Source organism: Antennarius striatus, chromosome 4 (genome assembly GCF_040054535.1).
Source record: "Antennarius striatus isolate MH-2024 chromosome 4, ASM4005453v1, whole genome shotgun sequence".
Classification (NCBI taxonomy): Eukaryota; Metazoa; Chordata; class Actinopteri; order Lophiiformes; family Antennariidae; genus Antennarius; species Antennarius striatus.
Window position 1 is genome coordinate 7337501 of NC_090779.1, and position 23174 is coordinate 7360674.

The following is a 23174-nucleotide window of genomic DNA, read 5'->3' on the forward strand; positions in this document are numbered from 1 at the left end:
GTACATTACCACTAGATCCAAAAGGTGGTGAAGAAGTCTGCAAGGCGGGAGCAGCTGCAACGGGATGAAGTGGAGCAAAGGAGGTTGAAGACGGTTCTGGAGCTGCAGTACCTCCTGGACAGGCTAGGAGACGAGGCTGTGCGGCATGACCTGAAGCAGGGGGTTGGCGGTTCGCCACTGCTGACGGAGGCTGACCTTGCAGTTTTTGATGAGTTCTACAAGTTGGTGGGTCCTGACCGTGATCAGAACATCAGGTTGGTGATGGCATTGATAACCAGAGGAGCTGCAGATTCAGTAGAGGTTTTCTGCTTTGTTTGTCTCTGACAAAAGGACCTGGACAAACATTTTTTGCTCTTGTAGGTTGGTTGACCAGTATGAGGAGGCATCTGCGCACCTGTGGGACCTGTTGGAAGGGAAGGATAAGGCTGTGGTTGGAACAACATGTAAGTCAAAGTTAACTTACAACCTAAGAATGGCTGCAGATACAGTGTTCTCGTTTGTGTGCGTCCTTGGGTCTTTGACGCACATTTTTTGACAGGGACGCACAATCGTCAGTGTGCGTCAGCGCACTGCCATTCAACAAAAAATTTACAATATTTCCATTTCTCCACTTAAATTACGAACCCACGAATCACTATTATGTTTGGATCTCGCGCCAGTTTCTCGTCACGAGACTCACCTGCGTGATTCTGCCTTATTAGAATTGACCAAACGTCGTTTGGCAAACGGCAGCACGACGTCTGCTCATTCTACACGCTGCAGTGAGGAAGCAAGGAATTAGACCCCCCAGAGTAAGCATAGGCTGAGTTCTGGTAGGTTTGTCTGTTAAAGCGCTATGAAATGTCTGCTGATGTGATTAAGCACAATACAGATAAAGGTTGGTAGATGGATTTATCATCATGCCTCTGAACAAGATGCAAAACTTGGGGGAAAAAGCAAGTGAGTGCTTTCTTGCATAAAAAAGCAATCAAAAGTTAATGAAGAAAAAGAAGCAGATATTACTGTCAGATATTATCGAAATTTTTGTGGAGAAGGCTGTCAGCTTGGTGCAAGTTCCACATGAGAATAGAGTGTGATTTAAAGGCAAAGAAAACTATTGAGTGAAAAACGTATTACATCTTTATTTCTAAAACTTTTTTTGAATGACTACCAGGCTTTAACATTTTGATAAAACTAATGTATAATTTTACTCTTTCTTTTTACTTAAACAGTTATGATGTTAATAAAAAACTAAATCCTTGCATATGCCTCTACTGTATATTCTATTATTACTTTTGGGATGCATAAACCTCATGTTGGGATGCACAAATTTTTGTTGAAATGCATCCCAGGGATGCACTACTTTCTTGACGTAAAATCGACTGCACAAAATGCAAGTCGTGGCTTATTTTTTGAACTCCAAGCTACAGTTTACAGCTGGAACAAAAATTGAGGTTGTAGATGTTTGATTATTTTTTTAAATATTTTTCTTATTTTTACGGAAAACAGGCTAAAACTTACAACTTTTCACTCGCTAGCACCGCTATTTCTGCTAGCGCTGCTCGCTAGCGTCGCTACTTCTGCCGGCGCCGCTATTTCCGCATGCCGACGGAATTTAGCCGAAGTGACCCGAACGCTCCCGATCATTAAATATACAACCGGGTCATAACCTCCTCTCGTCCAATAAAAAACAAAGATTCTTTTTTTACAAGCTAAACTGTTGAATTGGTGTAAGACAAGTCGAGGACGATTGATCTAAATAAATTAAGAATCCAGTGTCATACAGTAGAGTTTGTGTAAAAATACTAATTAATCAACAAATGGTGAATGCTAAGAGGGGGTAGGAGTGGTGACAGACTGATCAGAAGGTAAATGAAGGGTATTATAAATACTTTTTTGTAGTCTTAGACTTTTGATCCCTATGACCGGCAGGAATAACCAGCAATGCATGTAAATGTGTATTCACCTCGCTTGCTATATTAGCAAGTAAAACTTAACAAGTAAACATTGAGTAATATTTTGTATGACTGTATGTTCACATAGTGAATGCAAGTTTTCAATTGTTGAATCTCACATTTATACCTGCATAAAGTAGGATAGAAATAAAGATAGTTAAGTTTGAACTATTGACTTTAGTGTATTTTTATAGGTAAACTGAACAGAAGATTTTGCCCTCAGAATGCACCAGGATGCAGGAAAACAACCCCACTTTCTAAAGTGTGGTTTTACACCTCCCAACAATTGAAAACTTGCATTCACTATGTGAAAATAGTCATACAAAATATTACTCAATGTTTACTTGCAAGTTTTACTTGCTATTATAGCAAGGCGCTGTCTTGGACACAGAATGTGGCTTATTGTGGCTTACTCAATTCGTTTACACTGAGCCACAGTGGCATAGTCATACTAGCTCCTGGTGCAAGCCCAGATTAGGTACTACCCACTGCAGTTCAAAGAAACAAGTCTGGTTCTTGATGTCTGGCTTTGCATATCCAGTGGTTCTAAACATTGCATGGTTTTGTCACAGTCATCACAGAATATTTTACAGCCTTTAAATTGGCCAGTTGTAGTGTGTTTCATTTGTGTGTGTCGTATTGTTTTAGTACCAAACCTTCACTGCCCTGCTGTGAATAAATGTCTTGGGGATATCAGCTGCTGCATTCTGCTGGTGCTGAGTGCTTTGGGCTTATCCTGACTCAGCAGCAGGGCATGTTGCCAGTGGTTCCACTGGTCAGCTCGTTTGAACCACATGGATCTGGTTCAGTGTCATAATACCAATGGTCCTCTCCCATTAAAAGAATGCCTCACTTCATGGGTCAGGTTGACCTGTCAGCTGCAGACGTTTTGGTCTGAAGCAGGAGGCTCAAAGGGAAAACATCGACCTGCTTTTCCTTCAAAACAATAAGTAAAGAAGAATGAAAGATTCAATACATTAATGTTCTGTAGTCTAATATGTCTGATTTAGTTGTTGAACAGTTGAGGGTATATTTGCTGGCTTTGGTTGTGTTTAGGTCTTCAATTGATGGTGATGTTGCTGTTCCTTTCATTCCATCCTGTGCATGTTTGGCCTTGAAGCACATTCTGTCAGCTTATTGCTGTTAGCAGTGGTTTCTTGCAAAAACACTTGTACAGTAGTCCCTCGCCACTCACAGTTCATGCGTTCCAGGACCACCCGTGAAAAACGAAATTGCGCGATAAAGCGACAAACTGTTCATTTTGTTTTTCTGTAGTTTAAACGTGTATGAACCCTCCCCATACTGCTATTAAACCACCTTCTATCTGTATTACCTTTTCCCACACTCTTATAGACGATTTAAAACACTTGTATTAAAGAAAAGTGTTTCTTTACGCTGTTTCATACGCTAACAGTTGTGGGTTTTCTTACTAATTCCGCTACAGTTGGTTAAATCATTAAAATAAAAAGAGTAAAGCTTGCCCAAGGAAACTGAAGTCAAAGCTGAGCATTTGTGTATTTTGTTCTGAGTGCTTTGAATATTACAGACAAATATTGAAGCTTGAAAAAAGCTTTTCAATTGTTTGAGGCTGATAGTCATGAGTTACAAAGATTTACAAAGCTTTAAAGTCTTTAACCTTTTGATCGTCATTGCTACACAGTCCTGATTATTTACTGTATAGATGGTTTGGATTCCAACTAGGTTTCTCAAGGAGCATAACGTATGCCTAAAGCTACGCAATAAAAGCCTCACTGACTTATAGCATGTGCTAATTAGCAACACTCTTCCTTAGAAGGTTTTAAAAAGTGAATAAACAAGGATTGTGAAATTAGGTTTACAAATCAGGAAGACCTATGAGTAGGGGAAAAAAATCCCCCATTAAGACATGATGGAACTAATAAATACAAACTACAGCGTATATCAATCATGATGACATGAGTGATGAACATCCAGAGATATTATTACATCCCGCTTCAAAGCGTTGATGTAATTGTCAGTGTTCGTCCGCCGGTCCGTCCGTTAGTATGTCCACCAAATATCTTTGCAGTCGTTGCAGATAGAAAGATGAAACAAAAAGCACATTACACGGGTGGCAAAGGGGATGAAAATGAGATGATGACCTTGAGAAAACTAGGTCAAGGTCAAATTTTAACTGTTGTACACTCAGGAACTGGATAAGGTAGAAAACAAGGGAGAAGGCCATGAAAGTAGGTAAAAGCACTAGCTTTGGTCTTTGACCTATGCGGGTAGGTCAGGGTAAAATTTTGAATTCGTGGGTGTCGTGGAATTAGTGCTCTGACCTTAGACCTATGCAAGTAGATGAGGGTAAAATTTTGACTTTAGTGGTGTCACGGGATGGTGCAGTCTCTGAATGCTGTGGTTGTAGTTTGAGTTTGAAACCAATAATGATATTTAAACCTAACATCATTGAGTTGTTTATTATTATTATGACTCTCATGGATAAATGAGAAAGTGTGAAGTCCAGGATAAAAAAAACCCTCAAGCATTTCAATAGACAAAATGTTGTGTAGAATCAGCCCTGAACTTGTTCTGATTCTGTACTTTTGCTGACTGAGATGGCAGTAAAAACACTAACACCTTGGTGGAGGTAGCAGTGTGCTTACCCTTTTTATTTATCTTCTAGACAAGGCACTGAAAGACACTTTGGACCAGGTTCTGCTGAGTGGGTACTTTGATCGTGTTCCATCTCACCAAAACGGAGTGTGTGAGGAAGAGGAGGAGGAGGAGGAGGAAGAGGAAGAGTCAGCAGCAGCAGTTGCAGTCGCGGAGTCATCGGAAACAGAAGAGCATATTGCTGATCAAGGTCCTGTCAGTTCTCTGAAGTCATGCTTCATGAAATTCTGTTTTCACAAATTTAATGCAGTCGAGTCAAAATGGAATCAGTCCTGCATTCCTGAACTTGTTTTTCTCTTCACAGAAAGTGAAATAATTGAGGAGTTCACAGAACCCATCGCAGTGGAAACGACAGAGGTGAGATACATTTTCTCTTTGCAGTCGGAAATCTTTACGCTGATGAGATTTGTCTTTAGGTTCTGATGTTTGTGTTTGTTTATTTATCTCCACCAGTTTGTAAATAGACAGTTCATTCCAGACGCCGCTTACAGCAGCGGGGAGAAGGAGCCTGGGGATGAGTGGACCACAGAAACAGAGGTATTCTCAAGTTAGTCTGGAGTCACGTTCACTTCTCTTTAGCTCGTTTTGTTTATTGAATTTCTTGCTAGTTTTTCTCATTTTTACTTTAATTGAATCTTAAATCAGAGCCTTGAAGGAAATTCTTCTCGAGGTTATATTTTTATGACTTACCTGCTGGGACATAAATTTCTGAATTGATTGGCGACATTCAAACACAGAAATATTCCTTAGCTGTTACCAACTACATTTTTTTCCATTTAAAAACTAAAGTGTGAATATTAATTTGCCCCTCACATGTGAGAAGCATTAAACCAGTTTTGAGGTTCTTATTCAGCTGTTCTGTCATCCACCACCAGGGAGTCAGTGCCCTGCAGCAGCAGCAGCTGGTTGTGCAGCCTGTGGCTTCCCCTGTTACCATGGAGACCCACCGTTTGACCTTGGAGCCTTCTGAGCCACCTTCTGACCCTTTGGCCAGGAAGCAGGTGGTGCAGGACTTAATGGCACAGATGCAGGGGACGTACAACTTTATGCAGGTAAGGACTTTGTGTGTGTGTGTGTGTGTGTGTGTGTGTGTGTGTGTGTGTGTGTGTGTGTGTGTGTGTGTGTGTGTGTGTGTGTGTGCGTGTGTGTGTGCGTGTGAGAAACAACCGTTTTGTGGATGTTGAACTCGGAGCTCATCACTCCTTTGCTTTTAGGACTCAATGCTGGAGTTTGATGGACAGCCCATTGACCCCGCCATCGTCTCAGCCCAGCCTATGAAACCTGCTCAGAACATTGACTTATCCCAGATGGTCTGCCCACCAAGTATGTTTTATGAAGCCGTCCAGTTCTCATGACTTGCGTGTAAACATGGTATTTAGACGTTTGAAATGGCTTTTTCAGTTTACTAAGGTACAAACATAAATCTTCCTAGTCCACCCAGAGTCCCGGTTATCGCAAGCCAACACTGTTCCTGTCCAGCCTGAGCCCACGCAAGTAAGTAACCACAGTGTTCCACCGACTGAGTGTGTCGCCACCCTGAAGAAACTGTAAACGACATCTTTTCTATGCTCTCAGGTTCCTATCGTCTCCCCAACTCCGCCCCCCATGTATCAGACCTCACACACGCCAGATCCTCGACCCTCAACGGAACCCATCGACCCCATCCAGGTTAATCACCATGTGCTGTGATGGAGTCCCTGCAGGGTTTACAGGGGTTGTGTTGTTATTTGTTCAACTGTTCAATTCACGTACCGGTTTTGAAAACGAGTTCAACCATTGAAAAGTGATGAGTGGTCTGATAATGTGAGGGTTTTGTCCAGTCCTATTCTTTTTTGTTTGTTTTTGTTGAATTCAGATTTCTCTCAAAGTCCAAATGCTGTTTCAAATCCTTCCAAACTGCTAGGAAAACTGTTCTGGTGGGGAAATGTCAGACTTTAAATTCCCTCTGCGTCAACATGTTTTGTACTAAATCAAATCTCAAATTGAATGGAGGTAAACAAAGAGCCTGGAAGAACCAAACTGCTACAGCTGACCTTTTGTAAGTGTAGTGGCATCATCAGCGTTTCAGTGAAGCAGAAGACACAAATTTTGTTATCAGCACACATCACGTCTAATGAACATGTGAAAGTGGTGTTTTTTGACCTCCTGTGTGGATGATGAGTAAAAATGGGTTTCATATTGTTTCCTCTCTCCGACAGACCTCCATGTCATCGCCATCGGAGCCGCTTCCACCCTCTACAGCTCTCCCACCTGCCTCTCAAACACAGGTTTTTCAGCCTGTTTCCAAAGCCCCACTTACTAGCGGTATAAATGTCAACGCAGCACCATTCCAGTCCATGCAAACAGTAAGTGTCACAACAGAATCACCATGAAAAGTTAGATTCTCTAGTCTGATGTGAAGATTGAAGAGGAGTTTGCAGCTCCTGTGCGTCACTGCCAGTGAATCAGAATAGAAACACATTAATAACTTCCATTAGGAGTTGCTTGTGTTTTCCTGAGGTGCATAATGCATGTTCAACATAATGCATGTGCATTTGTTGTAGCGAAGCAAATTTCTTCCATGAAATGGTGAATATTGAACTCCTAATGAGCCCATGACCTTTCCTCTGGTTTTGGCCTCTTCATAATGTGGCTCTTGTTCCCTGTTCAGGTGTTCAACCTCAATGCCCCAGTTCCACCAGCTACGGAGACGGAGGTGTTGAACCAGGCCACTCAGTACCAGAACAGCTACAACCAGGCCTTCAGCAGTCCGCCACAGCATCCCGTGGAGCAGACAGACATGCAGTCAGAACAACTTCAGTCAGGTGGGTACATTATTTAGCTGGTTTGATGGAGGTGCTGGTGCAGATTTGTATTTTTCCTTGAAATGGTGCTCCAGTTAAACTTTGATTTGAATGCTGGAAGCTTGAATTAACCAGAGTTTGATTTGAATCTGTTGGGGCCCTCCTCTATATTTTTTAGTAGTTGGTGCCTTTCATTCTCAAGAACAGTCAGGCGGCCATCAGCAGCCGTCTCAGCAGGGCCCAGGCTTTGGCAGGCAGCCTCAGTCTTTCTACAACAGCAGAGGCATGTCTCGTGGAGGACCCCGCAATGCCAGGGGCATGATTAACGGCTACAGAGGCTCGTCGAATGGATTCAGAGGTAAACCCTCAACCAAATACAACAAATACATCCTTGTTTTTCTTTTCAGAAATGAAAAGCATAACCTTGGTGGCTTCATCTATTCTACCTTCACCCAAAAAGTGACTAAGATGCAAGTTCTTGCTGTCTCAGAAAACTGTTCTTGTATTCAGACTTTGTCAGTAATTTTTTCAAGTTTGAAGCCTGAATTAGACTTTGTTTGTCCCGAAGGGGAAATACTTTTCTGTAGCACGAGATACTTTGGAGCACAGATCAGACAACAGCACACAATGACAGTAACACAACCAGACCATGATGACAGATGAGAGACCGAACACACTCAGGCCTGTTTATTTAGGCCTGCTGTTTAAAGCGGCTACAACAGCAGGAATGAGGCTTTCTATACTCCAGTGCTCTGTGCCAGAGCCCAGAGGGCATTGAGTGTTGGTTGAGTGGTTAAACCCTGACATTGAATGAAGTACCATGAATCTGACAACACTCTTTATAATAAAAATCTATCGTCAATTTGTTTTTTCTTTTTCTTCCATTTGATTACCTCATTTTTTTAAACATGAATGAAAGATGAAGTGGAAGTTCAGCTTTAATTTTTGACCTCTTTTAAACATAATGCTGAACCATGTGGATGGTGCATTCCCTTTATCCGTCTGAACATGATGCTCAGCCTTATTTTATGTTGCTTGGCTTGACGTTAAGATTGACGTCATGACTGTTGTAAAATTTGACAGAGCTGCTTGTTGACATTTCCCACTGCTATATTGTTGAATTCATGAGGTGTTTGTAAATAGAGGAGAAAGAGTCGAAGCTTGTTTTATAGAACATCATCCTATTTTCAGGTGGCTACGATGGGTATCGTCCTCCTTTTGGCAACACTCCAAACTCTGGCTATGGACCGACTCAGTTCAACACACCTCGGGATTACTCAAATGGGAATTATCAGAGGGTATGAAAGTTGTCCAGGCCTCTCACGGGCTTTGTTTTCTAATTCAGTCAGTGTTCTCTAATTGTGTTGTATAAATAAAGTTTATTATTATAGCATTTCTGTCTGTTAGATTTCTTATGTCTGTTTTTTTTCCTCTATTAATCAAGGACGGTTACCAACAGAACTACAAGCGTGGATCTGGTCAAGGACCCCGAGGAGTGTCAAGAGGCAGCACTCAGGCGATACGATCCTGAAAGAGCCTTTTCATATTCATAATGACTGTGACTAACTTGCACCACACTGAAAATTCAAAATCCAATAACGCATATGCCCCAACTCTCATATTCTTTTCTTTGTACTTCATCAGTGGTATTTCACTGTCTGATCAAAGTGAAGTCTGCTTTGGTACAGTATTTGGAAATATTAAATAATTTGAATTCTAACACACGAGCTATGTTGTAAATCTAATCAGTGATTTACAGAAGCCATGTGTCACAAGATTCCTGTAAACTTGAAAGATTTCATAAGTTATTTTTTGTATAAAATGTACCTGCCACTGCTGGTCCAATCCTTGGAAGTTAATTCCCTTTCTCAGTTCTTTTGTCATTTTGGATCTAAAAAAGAATTTTTCTTTTGTCCACTGAGCTCCCGTTACCTTGTTTGTAAATTGCTGTTGCTTCAAGAGTTTGAATAAAGTTGTGTTGCATAGCCGTGCTTCAGTTTCTGTTTTTCACTTTACAATTAAGGAGTGTATATCTAGTAATTAGATTTTTTGGAATTAGTAGTGGTTTATGAGGTTTTTTTCCCCTCTGTTCAATTATTATATTTTGGTGTGGGTGTCATGACTATTGTCAAAATGTTCCAGTTAGTATCGTGAAATGTTTTTTTTCCCTCTGGGTTCAATCCAGTTTACTGCATGGGAAATCTCTTTAGCCTCATTCAATAACAAACAGCCTGACTTAAAACATTTCGAGGATGAAGTCCCGGATGTCGTATGGAGCTGGATCGCCGCCTTGTGGCTGTTTTCGGAACAACTTATGCTATGACAACAAACCCTGACCAAAAAGTTATTTAAATAAAATCCTTCACAGTTTTTGCCTGTTTTGTCTACGACCCAAACAGAAAGCAGGGCTGTGATTGTAAGAAAGACGCCACTTACAGTCGTAACACATTTGAAACATTCTTCCGGTGTATGGTTCACCGACATGAGTGCGTGTTCGCCTGGGATTTTTTCCCCCTCAACGTTGTGTCGCAGGCAGAATGCTGACATTGTCCCGTTGTTAGTACAGTGCATACAGTATTACCACTTGATGAACCTTATACAGTATACTACATTAAGTAGGACGTGAATCGTGATCTCCCAAGTAATAAAGAGGAAAAACGTGCTTTCAACCAACAAATTATCCACTGAATGCTTGTATTTCAGATAGCTCTCTTTAACACCATCGTTGTTTTCTAAAAATTGTAATTTTACAAACGTGTAAATCTCCCCAGCCTCCATTATTCCAACTCCTGTGCAGACTAACAGTAAGTGAACGGAGCAGCCTCGACTGAACACAGCAACATTTCAGTAACATGAGATTTTTGACCAAGTGGAGCCATCCAGTGGGCACAAACAACTTCGAGTCACTCTAAACGACAAATAAAGTATAACTCGTGAATAGTCCTGTTTCGATTTTTTTTAAAAAATATGCGGTTAGCTAAAATAGTTACGCAACAAATCGTTGCAGAGCCTCGGACCTGTGAGGGTAACATTAGGGCAGAAACGCTCGTGTCTACGAAGACGTCGCCTTGTAATGACGTCACGAAAAGGGTCCTTCTTGAACGGTTGTCTCCACGTGAGAATATAGTGATGACTGGAATGTAAATTCAAACTTCGATTTGTGGATTTTCTGAGAATTGAACAACAGCCTGAACGTAGAGGTAAATAATGGCGTAACATTTTGAAGCCACAAGTTTTTTCTGTGTTCCTCCTTCAAGAGTTTAGATTCTGTTCTGCTATTAACTCCATTTGTTTTGCTTTTAAGCTAGCTAGCTGAACGTGCTCCCCACTGAATTGTCAGCACTCACTGAATGAAACCATATCGTTTATGTGGGAATTTTCTTCATCTTTTTTACTGTCTGTCGCAGCAAGAAGATGGCAACAGTCCGGAAGAAGGTAGACAACCGGATCCGTGTTCAGATAGAGAATGGAGTCGCTCTGAAGCAGCGGACTATGATCGTGGTGGTGGGGGATCGTGGAAGAGATCAGGTGATTTTCAAAGTCACCAGACACAGTATCAATGGGCCTGTTTAAAGTTAAAGTCGTCCATGCAGATAAAACAGCTGCGTTTGTCTTTAATCCAGGTTGTCATTCTTCATCACATGTTGTCTAAAGCCACAGTCAGAGCTCGACCCTCAGTGCTCTGGTGCTACAAAAAAGACCTGGGATTCAGCAGGTCAGTTTAAAATCCTCTCAGAGATTTAGCTTTGTGGTCATTCTTCATGTCTGAAAAGAGAAGCTGGTTGCAAAATGTAAATGTCTGAAACAGCAATCGAAAGAAGCGAATGAGGCAGCTGCAGAAGAAGATAAAAACCGGCACGTTGAATCTGAATCAGGATGATCCCTTTGAACTCTTCATCGCTGCAACCAACATCCGCTACTGTTACTACAACGAGACACACAAGATCCTCGGAAACACCTTTGGCATGTGTGTCTTGCAGGTTAGTTACTGCTGCCTGGTTGTAAACTAGTAGCTCTGAGGATAAGGCATGGGACGTGCTTAGTTTTATTGTTGTGTCAGTGCTGTGGACTAATATCAAACTCATGCATCCAGGATGTTTGACCCTGAAAAGCTTATTTTTGTGCCACACAGGATTTTGAAGCGGTCACTCCAAATCTCTTAGCGAGGACTATTGAGACAGTAGAAGGAGGTGGTATTGTGGTGTTACTGCTGAGGACAATGAATTCTCTCAAGCAGCTGTACACTATGACCATGGTAAGATGCTATAACGTGTTTACTTATCTCTACATACTTCTCTGTTTGCTTGTCACTGTCACTGTAACTTATTTTCATGTAGGACGTACACGCTCGATACCGGACCGAGGCTCACCAGGATGTGGTAGGAAGATTCAACGAGAGGTAAGTTCTCTGGGTTTCATGAAATTTGGTGAATTTGAATACTTGTAACGAAATAATTGGTGTCATTGATTTTGTTTCCACTGTTTTTAGGTTTATTCTGTCACTTGCATCCTGCAAAAATTGTGTTGTGATTGATGACCAACTCAACATGCTGCCAATCTGCAGCCACATGGCAAACATCAAGCCAATCCCTACAAAGACTCAGGTGACTTTATTAGAGAAGAAATTATTAGCTGATCAACAAAGCTTTATATATACAATAATGGCAAAAATGTGACAAGCAATGATTGCTTGTATACCTAAACTATCTTTGCAGCAAAGATCCAAGGCAATTAAAGGAAAAGCATAATATACAAAGGTGGAAAAATATGTGGATATCACATTCCAGTCATTCATCTCACCTGACCCCCAGTCTTTTCATGACTCATTTAAAATTTGTGCTCTTATCTTATAAACCATCCATGTTTGGGTTTCTATTACGTGAGGTTCTACCATTTGAAGAACTGTCTGGTCTCTGGAGGTGAAAAATTTTCAGTTTTCTAAAAATAAAACTAAAGCTGAAATTCTCCTGAGGTCAAATAAGTGCATATATAAATAAATTCAATAATGTTTAGTTTCATATTATTCTAGTTTACAACATTGAACAGTTTAGGCTATTGTTTTCATATTGGCTAATTCTTTTTATTTTGTCGTTTGGTGTCTCATCCCCTTCAGGAGGACAGTTTGTCCCCTCGAGAGCAGGAGCTGAAGGACCTGAAGGAGTCCCTTCAGGACACTCAGCCTGTGGGCGTGTTGGTGGATTGCTGCAGGACTATGGACCAGGTGCAGATACCATGATGAGCTACCTGACAAATTACACTTTCTGTTTCTCAAGTCATCCCATTTTCTTAATAAGTGTATGTGTTTGTTGTCGTCTAGGCTAAAGGAGTGCTGAAGTTCATTGAGGCCATCTCAGAGAAGACTCTGAGGAGTACTGTGGCTCTGACTGCGGCCCGAGGTCGTGGAAAGTCTGCAGCATTGGGACTGGCTGTAGCCGGGGCAGTAGCTTTTGGGTACAGATGAGTTTTTAAAAGTTGATGCGATTATAGCATTTTGTTGCAATTTGTCTACAATTTTTTGCTAGCGTTTGCCTGAAATTTTTTCTAGCTACTCCAACATCTTTGTCACATCTCCGAGCCCCGACAACCTCCACACCATGTTTGAATTCATCTTCAAAGGATTTGACGCTCTGCAGTATCAGGTAGGCTGGATGCTCTCTGTATCAGTAACATGCTCGTGAGGACACACAGCTTCTTCTCTCCTTTATGCATCTGCAGGAGCATCTCGACTATGAAATCATCCAGTCTTTGAACCCGGAGTTCAACAAAGCTGTGGTGCGGGTGAACATCTTCAAAGAACACAGGCAGACGATTCAGGTAAACGAGATCAGACGGCCCTTCTCCATTTCCTGTTTCTGGTGAGTAACTGTTTGATCTGACCCTCCTGTTAATGTGACCAACAGTACATCCACCCAGGTGATGCCGTGAAGCTGGGCCAGGCTGAACTGCTGGTCATCGACGAAGCTGCAGCCATTCCTCTTCCTCTAGTGAAGAAACTGCTCGGTCCTTACCTGGTGTTCATGGCCTCCACCATCAACGGGTCAGTAGTGGAGCTGGATACGGGTTAAAGAATCAAAGACCAGATTATCTTTGACGGAACAACAGTACATAAAACATATACGGCTTACCTCACCCGTGCCAAATGTTTTATCAAGCAGCATAGCTGATGAAGAACATATCTCAGAAAAGACCCATCTTTAATCCAATATTATGTTTTTAATGGTCAAATGTAAAGACTCACTATTACAAGTCTGTAAAATCTCATGGCCTTTCAGAATCTGTTAAAATAATTGCAGTTTGGATTGTGATTTGACTTAACCACTGAATATCTTATTAATTTTATCGCGGCCCCTACTTCTATGCACCAAATTCCTTCATCTCTGCAGGTATGAAGGCACCGGACGCTCTCTTTCCCTCAAACTGATTCAGCAGCTGAGGCAGCAGAGTGCCGACAGCCAGCAGAGCCTGTCAGCAGAGAACAGGACCTCCAACACAGCAAGGCTAGCAGCAGGTGAACGTCTGTTTTTACTGTATTTGTGCTCAAAGAGTTTAGTGCACCGCTGTCATCCGTGTCCCTGCTTGTTGTATCCGTCCACAGCTCGCTCTCTCCACGAGGTTTCCCTGCACGAATCCATTCGGTACGCTCCAGGGGACCCTGTGGAGAAGTGGCTCAACGATCTGCTCTGTCTGGACTGTCTCAACATCCCCAGGCTCATTTCTGGCTGCCCGCTTCCACAGAGCTGTGACCTGTATCCCTGATGCACTTTATCGACAAATCTGCATATAATTTCCTTTATTGAATCTTAAAAACACACGTGTGTGTGTGAGACGTCTTGAGATCACCGGTTTTGGTTAACGTCACAGTCCAAAATATAAAGATGGGACAGAACCTGAGAATTTTTGTTGCTAACGTGAAACTGAACCCAAAACCCAACTACTCACCAAACAGCTACTTGACATGACTCACCAGGCCGTATTAGAGAACAATATTCAGGTCAGTGTTTAGTTTCCTCTGCGTTTGTCCTCAGCTCACATCCTCCAGATATTATGTGAACAGAGACACGCTGTTCTGTTACCACAAGGCATCTGAAGCCTTCCTGCAGAGGCTGATGGCTCTCTATGTGGCTTCTCACTACAAGGTGATATTGAATTGTTCAGCTACACCACATACCATGTCCTTTTTATCTGTTCGATCTGATTTGCTGACTCCGTGTTTTGTTTTAAAATCCAGAATTCACCAAACGACCTGCAGATGTTGTCCGACGCCCCGGCCCATCACCTCTTCTGCCTCCTGCCGCCCGTCCCGCCCACACAGAACTCGCTGCCTGAGGTGCTCGCTGTGGTGCAGGTCAGACCAGAGGACATGAGTGACGGCGCCTCAGTGCATTTGAAAGACACTATCTCATTAAATTTAGAGCTTTTGTATTGAACCGCCAGCATACGTTTGTTTGTTACCTATTTACTGAGTTGACTTTCTGTGTTTGTTATTCATTACATGCACTTCTTCTCTTTTGTTGGTGCCACAGGTGTGTTTGGAGGGTGAAATATCTCGGCAGTCCATCCTGAACAGTCTGTCCAGAGGAAAGAAGGCTTCTGGTGACCTCATTCCATGGACGGTGTCGGAACAGGTGCATGCTGGTCTCAAAATCACAAAACAAAAGATTAAAAAAAAAACCAAAAAACTAACTGCTAACATTCTCTTCTCTCTTGTTTGAAGTTTCAAGACTCTGAGTTTGCCAGCCTCTCTGGAGGCAGAGTGGTGCGGATAGCTGTCAACCCAGACTATCAAGGGGTAAGAACCTACAAATGCCTCGACTACATGAAGTCTGTTCTTACGGATGGACTGGGTGTAACTGGTTTCCGATCCGTCTTCCAGATGGGCTACGGCTCCAGAGCTCTTCAGCTGCTGCAGATGTACTATGAGGGCAAGTTTCCTACCATCGACGAGAGCACACATTCAAATCACAACGAGATCACGTCCGTCAGCAGCGAGGTAATACAGTTCAAGAAGTGAAGTAGGGTTTATCCATCCAGGTTGATTCCTTTGACTGCAGCCATGTGTCCGTCTCTTCTCGTCCAGGCTGTGAGTCTGCTGGAGGAGGTCATCACTCCCAGGAAGGAGCTCCCTCCTCTGCTGCTGAAGCTGAGCGAAAGGCGAGCAGAGAGACTCGACTATCTGGGGGTTTCCTACGGTCTCACTGCACAGCTGCTCAAGTGGGTTTCGTTGCACTTGGGGGGCAAAGGGAAGGGAGCAGAATATTTTTGTAGTTTTTAGAAGTGTCTAATGATTCTTTTTATTCGACAGGTTTTGGAAAAAAGCAGGTTATACTCCAGTCTACCTAAGACAAACCCCTGTGAGTGTGACCAGTAGCCTCTTCAGTGTTTGACTGCAGTGTGTTGTCGTCACACGCTTTAATTATTATGTGTGGTTTTATCCAGAACGACCTGACGGGAGAACACTCCTGTGTGATGCTGAAGGAGCTGAATGCAGACGAGGCTCCGGAGCAGAGCCAGTGGCTCTCTGCCTTCTGGAGAGGTGAACTTTGTACAGCCGTCCTTGTTCCATCGGTCCAGATCTTTTGTCTTCTTATAATCCGTCTCAACAGCTTTTGTTTGTTGTTGGCCCCAGATTTCCGTAGGCGCTTTCTGTCTCTTCTATCCTACCAGTTTGGCAGCTTCCATCCGAGCCTGGCCCTCAACATCCTTCAGAAAAAAAACTCCAAGGAAGAGACGAGCAGTAAGACTCCTGTTCTGACACGATCAGATTCCCTCTGCTTCACTGATCTTATCTGAATTATTTTATCTTCACAGTTCTCAGCAGCTCTGAGCTGGCAATGCATTTTAGTCCTTACGACCTCAAACGCCTGGAGTTGTATTCCAGGAGCATGGTGGACTACCACCTTATTATGGACCTGATCCCTGCGGTGGCACGCGTCTTCTTTCTGAAGCAGCTTGGTGACATCTCGCTGTCCGCAGCACAGTGTGTGAGTTCCTCCCCACTTCTTCGTCGTTTCTTTGTTATAAAAGTAAAACTTATCATCTCCTTTCCCTCCAGGCGTTACTGCTGGGTATTGGGTTGCAGCATAAATCGGTTGAACAGCTGGAGAAGGAGATTGAGCTCCCAAGCTCGCAGCTCATGGGACTCTTCAACCGCCTGATCCGCAAACTCGTGCAAGTAAGTGTCGACGCCTCAACACCACATGAAGACACCAGACAACCTGCCTTTCAGGTGTGTTCTAACATTTTCACGTGATCGTGTTCTGGTTTTTACTGTCGCAGGTCTTCAGCAGCATCCAGGAAAAAGCTATTGAGGCAGAGATGGTGACCGGAAAAGAGGTTTCCATGGAGCCAACCGTCAAAAGCCTTAATGATGATTTGGTATGTCATCCACACGCTATCAAACAAAACAAATCGTCAACAGGTGATTTCTCATTTTAGACTTTGGAGATTTTTGTTGCTCCATCTAGAAAATGGGAATTCTCTTTTTATTCTGCAACGTTGCGATTTTTTGTACCTGAAAAGCAGTGATAAAAGGCCTATTTAAAAATTGCTGTTACCAACAGAATGAAGCAGCAAAGGAGTTTGAGGAGAGACACAAGCAGGATGTACAGAAAGTGAAAGAAATGGACCTGGAAGAGTGAGTATGAGGTTGATGGTCGTCTAGATCATCATGAGTGCAGTAATCCCTCGCTTGTTCGCACTTCAAGATGCACGGCTTCACTACATGGTGGATTTTTAGTAGGCAGTCACATGATACCATACATGCATGCTATTGGCTGACAGCATCCGGAAGTGCGTTACGTTCCGAGACTCAAGGAACGCAGTGTACTTCTGTGAGACACAAAAGTGTGTTAAAAAGTCTATAATAGTGTGGGAAAAGGTAATGCAGATATAAGGAGTATGGGGAGGGTTCATAAACGCTTAAATTACCATAAATAATCAAATAAAATGTTGCAATATCGCAAAATTTTGTTTCACGGGTGGTCCTGGAACGCATTAACAGCTAGTGATGAGAGATTACTGTGTTACTCTTCTCCATGTGTCCCTTTTGGCGTGTCATGTCATGTCATTCTTTTCCATGTCATCCTATGATCTGCATCCTCCTCTCTAACATCAACGGCCCTCATGTCTTCCCTCACTACATCCATCCACCTTCTCTTTGGTCTTCCTATCATACGTATTACTATAAATGGATACGCAAAAAAAATGTTAAAATTCTTCTATTTATCATGAATTTCTTGGTACTCACAGGTACAGGATTCGAGGGGATGATGAGGAATGGGATGAGGTGTTGAAGAAAGCAGGAAGCTCAGCTATCGTCAGCATCAAAAGGTGCCGTGACATCTATGTTCTTTGCCCAGAGTATTTGGTTTATGTTGAAACCTGCCTTTAAATCACATCCTTCTCCTGACAGCGACAAGAAGAGGACGTTGGAGGGGGGAAACGCAGTAGCAAGCAATGGCAGTCCTCAGCATGGGAAAATTAAAAAGATGGAAATGCAACCTGGTAAATTCAAGAACAAGGACAAGCGAGGCAAATTTGGGAAGAAGCTGCGAGCGTAAGAAGCACTGCTTTGATAGGACGACGTGCAGCGAGAAGCAGCAGCTATTTGGAGACGTGTCCCAGATGGAGTTCAGATGCTCACGAGCCCAAAAGACTGTATATCTTCAAACTTTTTTTTTTTTTTAAATGCATTTTCTTTTGAATTGCTTCTTAAATACAACAGCTCTATACTTTATGTTGGGAAAGTTTGGTTCTTTCTGTTGAACACACCTTAAATGAGCAGAAAATAACACACTCACACTTGCTGACTGTGAAATATTTCAAGCGTTGTCCCTTTATTTTTTTAGACATCCCTTTTAACTTTTTTCTACAAAGGCTTGTTAAGAGTTAATGGAGAGGCTATTAAAAACGAGGTATATGACTGGCTAGAGGTAGGTTCCAGAGTGGCTCACTTGAACACCTGAGGCTGCAGGTCAACCCACTTCTGTCTGAGCTGCTGTTTCATGGCGTCTGGTGCGAAGCTGTAGTCTATGGCCTGCTGGGAGAGCTTCCAGACGGCTTCACGGCTGAGGCCGAATGTGGAAGCTGCCAGCTGATATTCCTGAGACAAGTCTGTAGAGAAGACTCCCTTATCGTCAGTCTGCAATGTGAAAACAAAGAGCATTCATTCCAGTAACGTATCTGGTTCTACATTCATTTTTAACCACACCATTTAGTAGGCATTAGGAGTACTAGTCTGTTAATAGTTTGACCTGACAAACATTAACTTAGTAGGAATATTTATGTTTTGGATTGACTGATGAAGTTTACTCTGCTTGCTTAGCTGGTTTATGTAGAGCACCAGTCCAAAACGATTTACCTGAAGTAACACATTTTTCAAAATTCTTCTTTAATACTGTACGTCACTTTCAATGACCCAATCAAATGAAACCGCAGCTGGATTCCGCACCTCTACTAACAAAACTGGAAGCATCTATTAAAAATTCAAGTCCCAAAAATTAACCTGATGTATCAACATAACCTAAAGTATCTACATTCCTAAGTTGTGTTTTTCGTTGTGATTGTATGGATAATAGGTTGAATAAAATTGAAGGAAGGCAATTTGATATTATTAATACACACATTTTTAATGTTGAATTATCAACACAAAGTTCAAACTAAACATTCAAAGAAATAACTTGGATTACTGGATTTGAAGATGGAAAAAGAGGAGACTTACACAAATGACACTTGGATGTCCCAACTGGTACCAGTATTTGAAATGATGTTTGGAGTAACAAGGTACGGTTTGTCCTTTGAGGTTGGACGTCAGACATAGCTCTACAAGAAAAACCAAGTTCAGAAATAACCAAGTCAAGTTTGCACACCCCTCATCTGATCTCATCCTCACCCAGAGGTATGTTGTTCTTCACCACTTTGTCAACAAGACTTGCAGATCCTCCCACTTCAGGATGAAGGAAGGTTCCATGACCGATTCTGTCGGGAGGAAGGTTCAGCAACAGGTCCGACTCCTCCAGCTGTGACGGTACCTGTGAGTGTTTGTTGTTGTGTCAGAGCGCTCAGGGCAAAGTTATCTACAGGTAACAGAGGAACGCGGTCATACTTCTGAGAGGTGCAGCGACATCTTCAGTCCACAGTTCTTGGCTCTCTGTAGAGCAGGGATCAGGTCTCTTCCATGGCCGACCTTAAAAGAGAACCTACATTAATAAACAGGACAGACTGCTCAACGCTAAGCGTTAATGAAATGAGGGAATCACACATAAAAGCATCCATTCTCCAGTCTGCTTTGACCTGTAAGAAGTCCTCTGATAATATTACAGCTTGTCTAAATTTATACGTACAGTTGAAACTAAAGTCATTATAAAAAATTGTTTTTGGGTTTATTTGTTAAATATATAAGGTGTTTGCAATAAAAAGAATTAAAAAGAAAAGTTTAAATATCTCAGTACAACAGAGTTTGCAAGTATCCTGCTAACAGTGCTAATATATCTCAAAATAATTCAGATCCTTAATGACAAACATCTCAAGAACTGAGTCAAGACCCCTTATCTGCAAATGATACATAACCAGATATCGCCTCCTGGTAGTGTTCTTGAAGAGTTTTAGTCCATTCCTTAAGAAAAAAGACGGGCACTTCTGAAATATTTCCGGTTTATTTGCTGCAACCGTGTACTGTTGATGGACAGACTCGAGTTCTCCTGATTCTACATTTTCCTGAAACTGAATAGAATCCATCTCACCTCCTTCACGCTGCAGGATCTAGTGTCCGAAGAAGCAAAGCAGCCCCAGAGCGTCACACAGACACCAGCACGCATCTGCTCTTTGTGTTTCTACAGCTAAAGTAAGTCTATGAAGGTTTGTACAATGCTTTAACATCTGATTTGCTAATGTATTGCCTTGAATTTGGACAGAGTTACCTCTGATGCCTGTAATAATTTGAACTGCTGTTCATAATAATACTTCGAGGGTAAACCTGAAATCATGCTTTACTTACAAATTGTGTTTTAGGTATCTGTGCTTTGTAAATGAATAATATCAGTAACAGTAAAACTACTTAGAGCTCCAAATGGCCGACTGACCATTGGGTCACCACTGAGATCAAGTCCAACCACTAAACCATCAGAGGACAGCATGAAGTCCTCAGCCAGCTTCACTGTCTCCATGGCAACTTGAGGCCCATTCCTGCGGTCTATGGACACCAGAAACCTTTCAGAAAAAGCGTGAATTTAGGAGCATGTTATGTAGAACATTGTGTTTTACAGGCTAACCAGTCTACGCCTACCTGACATCAATGTCCACTTCCTCTTCTTTGCATTGTTGGATGGATTTGAGGACAGTTTCAACGTACCTATTTTTTGTCAATCCTGTTAAAAAAGATAACATTTGTGAATATAATTTCTGCACACCATCTTGGTGCAAGCAGAATATTAATGTGAAGGTAATATCATTATTAATATCATTACCTGTGTTTTTCTCCTCCCTTGGTGTACTTCTCAGTTCTAAATATTTGACACCATCTGCTGCAAACTCCTTAATAACATCTGTAGCCACCTGGGAGGTTAGAAAATACAGCTCTAATAATGATGTCCCGGATAAAATCAACAAAGTAAGCAATGGCTCGTTTTAATTGGATCTATTCTCACCATCAGGATGTCTTCCTCTGACTCCACCAGCTGATGGATGACCTTGAACACCTGAAAACACCTGTGGACACGATGTGTTAATGCAGAGTAGTTTAACAAAAAAACCTTTCCAGTGTTTACTATAGCCTGACTTACGGAGTTGTTTTCCACTTACCCTACAAACCCCATATTTATTATGATGGAAAATTAATTAGTCTTGCATAAGCTATATGAAATTAAAGAAATGAATTAATAAAAATAATGACAAAACATTAAGTCATGCAAGTCAGCTAGCTACCAACCAGCCAGAGGCCCCTAGGACACTTCAGATGAACCACACAAGAGCATGATTCAAAAGGCCCATTCATTTTCAACATTTAAAACTTTTTTGGACTTTCTTTCCATACTCTGTATTTGTTTTATAGACATTTGTCCTCATTTTAAGTAATTTACCCATATGGACAAAATAAAGCGGTACCATCACAAACCACTGGGGAACGGGGTGTGTTTGTTACGGTCTCCATTTTTGCAGCTTTTAATTTTTCCAACAATTTTTGTTGTCAAGAATTTGGACTCTTCACGGTCATCTTGTGGCATTGTCAATGCCGACGTAAGAGACACATGGAAGTATGCAGGTGGTGCCTAACCATTTTAAACGGGCAAATCTATTTTCATACCTAGATGAAGTATAAATGCGTCTCAAGAGGGTTGTTTAAGTACTTAAATGAAGAATAAGATGCGTAAATGTTAATTGTAATATGTATTGTATTTCATTGTTTGTTTTTAATTATTGTATTTTTTTTTAACCTTTTGTGTACATCTGTACATGCTTTTCCAAAATATTTTATGTTTTTAATAGTTATATCATTGTTGCTATGTTGTAACAGATTCTGCTTTCACAGTCGAATCCATTCTTAATATAAGATAATATTCTGTAAGTAATTTTATTTGATGGTTCTTGTCGTGTAATAAAACTTTAGTACTACACTGTTAAAACCAGACGCTAGAGGTAAAACATGGCTGGTTTACATAGGTGTGATCAACACACTCAACTAGAGGGCAAATACGTCCGCTGCGCGCCTTCATGAAACCTACTATGGTGACGCCAGCATCCCCCCCGATACTGCCATACAGCAGGTTTTGTAAACAATACAAATAAATAATCCTGCGTCCATGTCATCAATTAGCCGTATTGTTTTCCTTGTTAAGATCATAATTTTAATGAAAAGTGAATGAAATTTATTCAACTGCTTACGTTGTTCCATGTACAAATACGCAGACAAATAAACAAACAAATGGGAAGTATCCAAACTCAACTCTGGTAGGCAGAGAGAACTATATATTCTATATACAGAGTCCGATTGATCAAGTACTAACAATAATTTAGTACTAACAATAATCAATAGTATTAAGAATGAGCTGCATCCAAATGAAATACTGTTGTTTTTCGGCTGGGATCGGCTCTGCCGCTCGCCTACATTAACCTGACAGATAAAGTCATACTCGTCCAGGGTCCTCCGCTGGCCCCTGTCGATGGCCGTCATGCTGTGCTCAATGTTCAGATGTGGTTTTCTTCGCAGGAGTTTGTCGATGGTTTGGAAGCTGACGGAGCCATTCAGGTGAGCATGGAGCTCCTGAAAGAGGCAGAACGCTGACGTTAGCAAGAAACGCGTTTACATTTTCTATTTAAGTGTTGTTTTTTTTGTTCGGAAGCATTTTCAATAAACTCACATTTGTGACTTACCACTTTGGGCAACTCCCTATAAAAAATGTCAGCTTCACTTTCCATCACGAAAACAACCAGACACGGAGTTAATCCTGGAGGCTTGAGGGCTTTTCTGTCTGTCACTTAGTGCTGACAAACCACCCTGTTTTCAGGTGACATTTTTCTGTGGCACCACAGGGTGCAGCAACGAAATACGTCCCCCTCAGAAAGGTTCCGCTATTTGCTCTGCGCTGCCTTTACGTCAGATTCTTCGTACAAGAGTTCAACGGAGGTGTTCTTCCTGTGAATTGTCACCCGATTCTGTTTGTAATGTTTCCTAAATTCATTCAGTGCTCGTTGAAGACATGTTCATAATTATTTACTGTCTGCAGGACTTACACTGTCTTTTTTTTTTTTAGTTCTTTTTAAATATGTAATGTTTTTGTCAAAATTTGACTTGTTTGTTCCTGGAAAAACTATAAAAACACAATTTGGC

General features: G+C 41.7%; 3 protein-coding genes across 6 annotated transcripts in view; 2 read left to right on the top strand and 1 right to left on the bottom strand.

Moving 5' to 3' along the window:
* caprin1b (cell cycle associated protein 1b) overlaps nt 1-9336 on the top strand; it is an 11287-nt gene extending 1951 nt beyond the window's left edge. The window contains exons 5-18 of one of the 3 annotated variants that reach the window (XM_068313361.1): nt 16-254; nt 361-443; nt 4579-4758; nt 4873-4925; nt 5022-5105; nt 5444-5620; nt 5783-5891; nt 6001-6062; nt 6144-6236; nt 6767-6913; nt 7219-7372; nt 7530-7709; nt 8543-8649; nt 8796-9336. In XM_068313361.1, the coding sequence (XP_068169462.1) occupies nt 16-254; nt 361-443; nt 4579-4758; nt 4873-4925; nt 5022-5105; nt 5444-5620; nt 5783-5891; nt 6001-6062; nt 6144-6236; nt 6767-6913; nt 7219-7372; nt 7530-7709; nt 8543-8649; nt 8796-8882 (1755 nt within the window). In that variant the 3' untranslated portion in view covers nt 8883-9336. The remainder of the gene's footprint in view (nt 1-15; nt 255-360; nt 444-4578; nt 4759-4872; nt 4926-5021; nt 5106-5443; nt 5621-5782; nt 5892-6000; nt 6063-6143; nt 6237-6766; nt 6914-7218; nt 7373-7529; nt 7710-8542; nt 8650-8795) is intronic. The other 2 variants (XM_068313363.1, XM_068313364.1) reach the window with 2 other exon arrangements.
* Nucleotides 9337-10434: 1098 nt separating this feature from the next.
* On the top strand, nt 10435-18086 carry nat10 (N-acetyltransferase 10). The gene is made up of 29 exons (XM_068312969.1): nt 10435-10551; nt 10759-10879; nt 10975-11066; nt 11160-11331; nt 11484-11606; nt 11689-11750; nt 11841-11955; nt 12465-12572; nt 12669-12802; nt 12897-12990; nt 13067-13165; nt 13252-13388; nt 13735-13859; nt 13947-14097; nt 14391-14487; nt 14580-14696; nt 14875-14976; nt 15066-15140; nt 15225-15341; nt 15429-15562; nt 15654-15702; nt 15788-15884; nt 15978-16085; nt 16160-16332; nt 16404-16523; nt 16628-16726; nt 16912-16985; nt 17600-17680; nt 17763-18086. Exons 2-29 carry the CDS (start codon nt 10766-10768, stop codon nt 17908-17910), a joined length of 3117 nt encoding a protein of 1038 aa, XP_068169070.1. The 5' UTR covers nt 10435-10551; nt 10759-10765; the 3' UTR covers nt 17911-18086.
* Nucleotides 18087-18154: 68 nt separating this feature from the next.
* Nucleotides 18155-22872, bottom strand: adal (adenosine deaminase-like). 2 transcript variants are annotated; one of them, XM_068312970.1, is made up of 10 exons: nt 22718-22872; nt 22477-22607; nt 20995-21055; nt 20815-20902; nt 20634-20715; nt 20431-20557; nt 19455-19535; nt 19242-19380; nt 19071-19171; nt 18155-18491 (listed from the first exon to the last, which is right to left on the bottom strand). In XM_068312970.1, the coding sequence occupies exons 1-10, from the start codon at nt 22760-22762 to the stop codon at nt 18300-18302; spliced, it is 1047 nt and encodes a 348-aa protein (XP_068169071.1). In that variant the 5' UTR covers nt 22763-22872; the 3' UTR covers nt 18155-18299. The 2 variants fall into 2 exon arrangements, with proteins under 2 accessions (XP_068169071.1, XP_068169072.1); XM_068312971.1 differs by having other exon boundaries at nt 18157-18491; nt 22705-22844.
* Between the last annotated feature and the right edge of the window lie 302 nt (nt 22873-23174).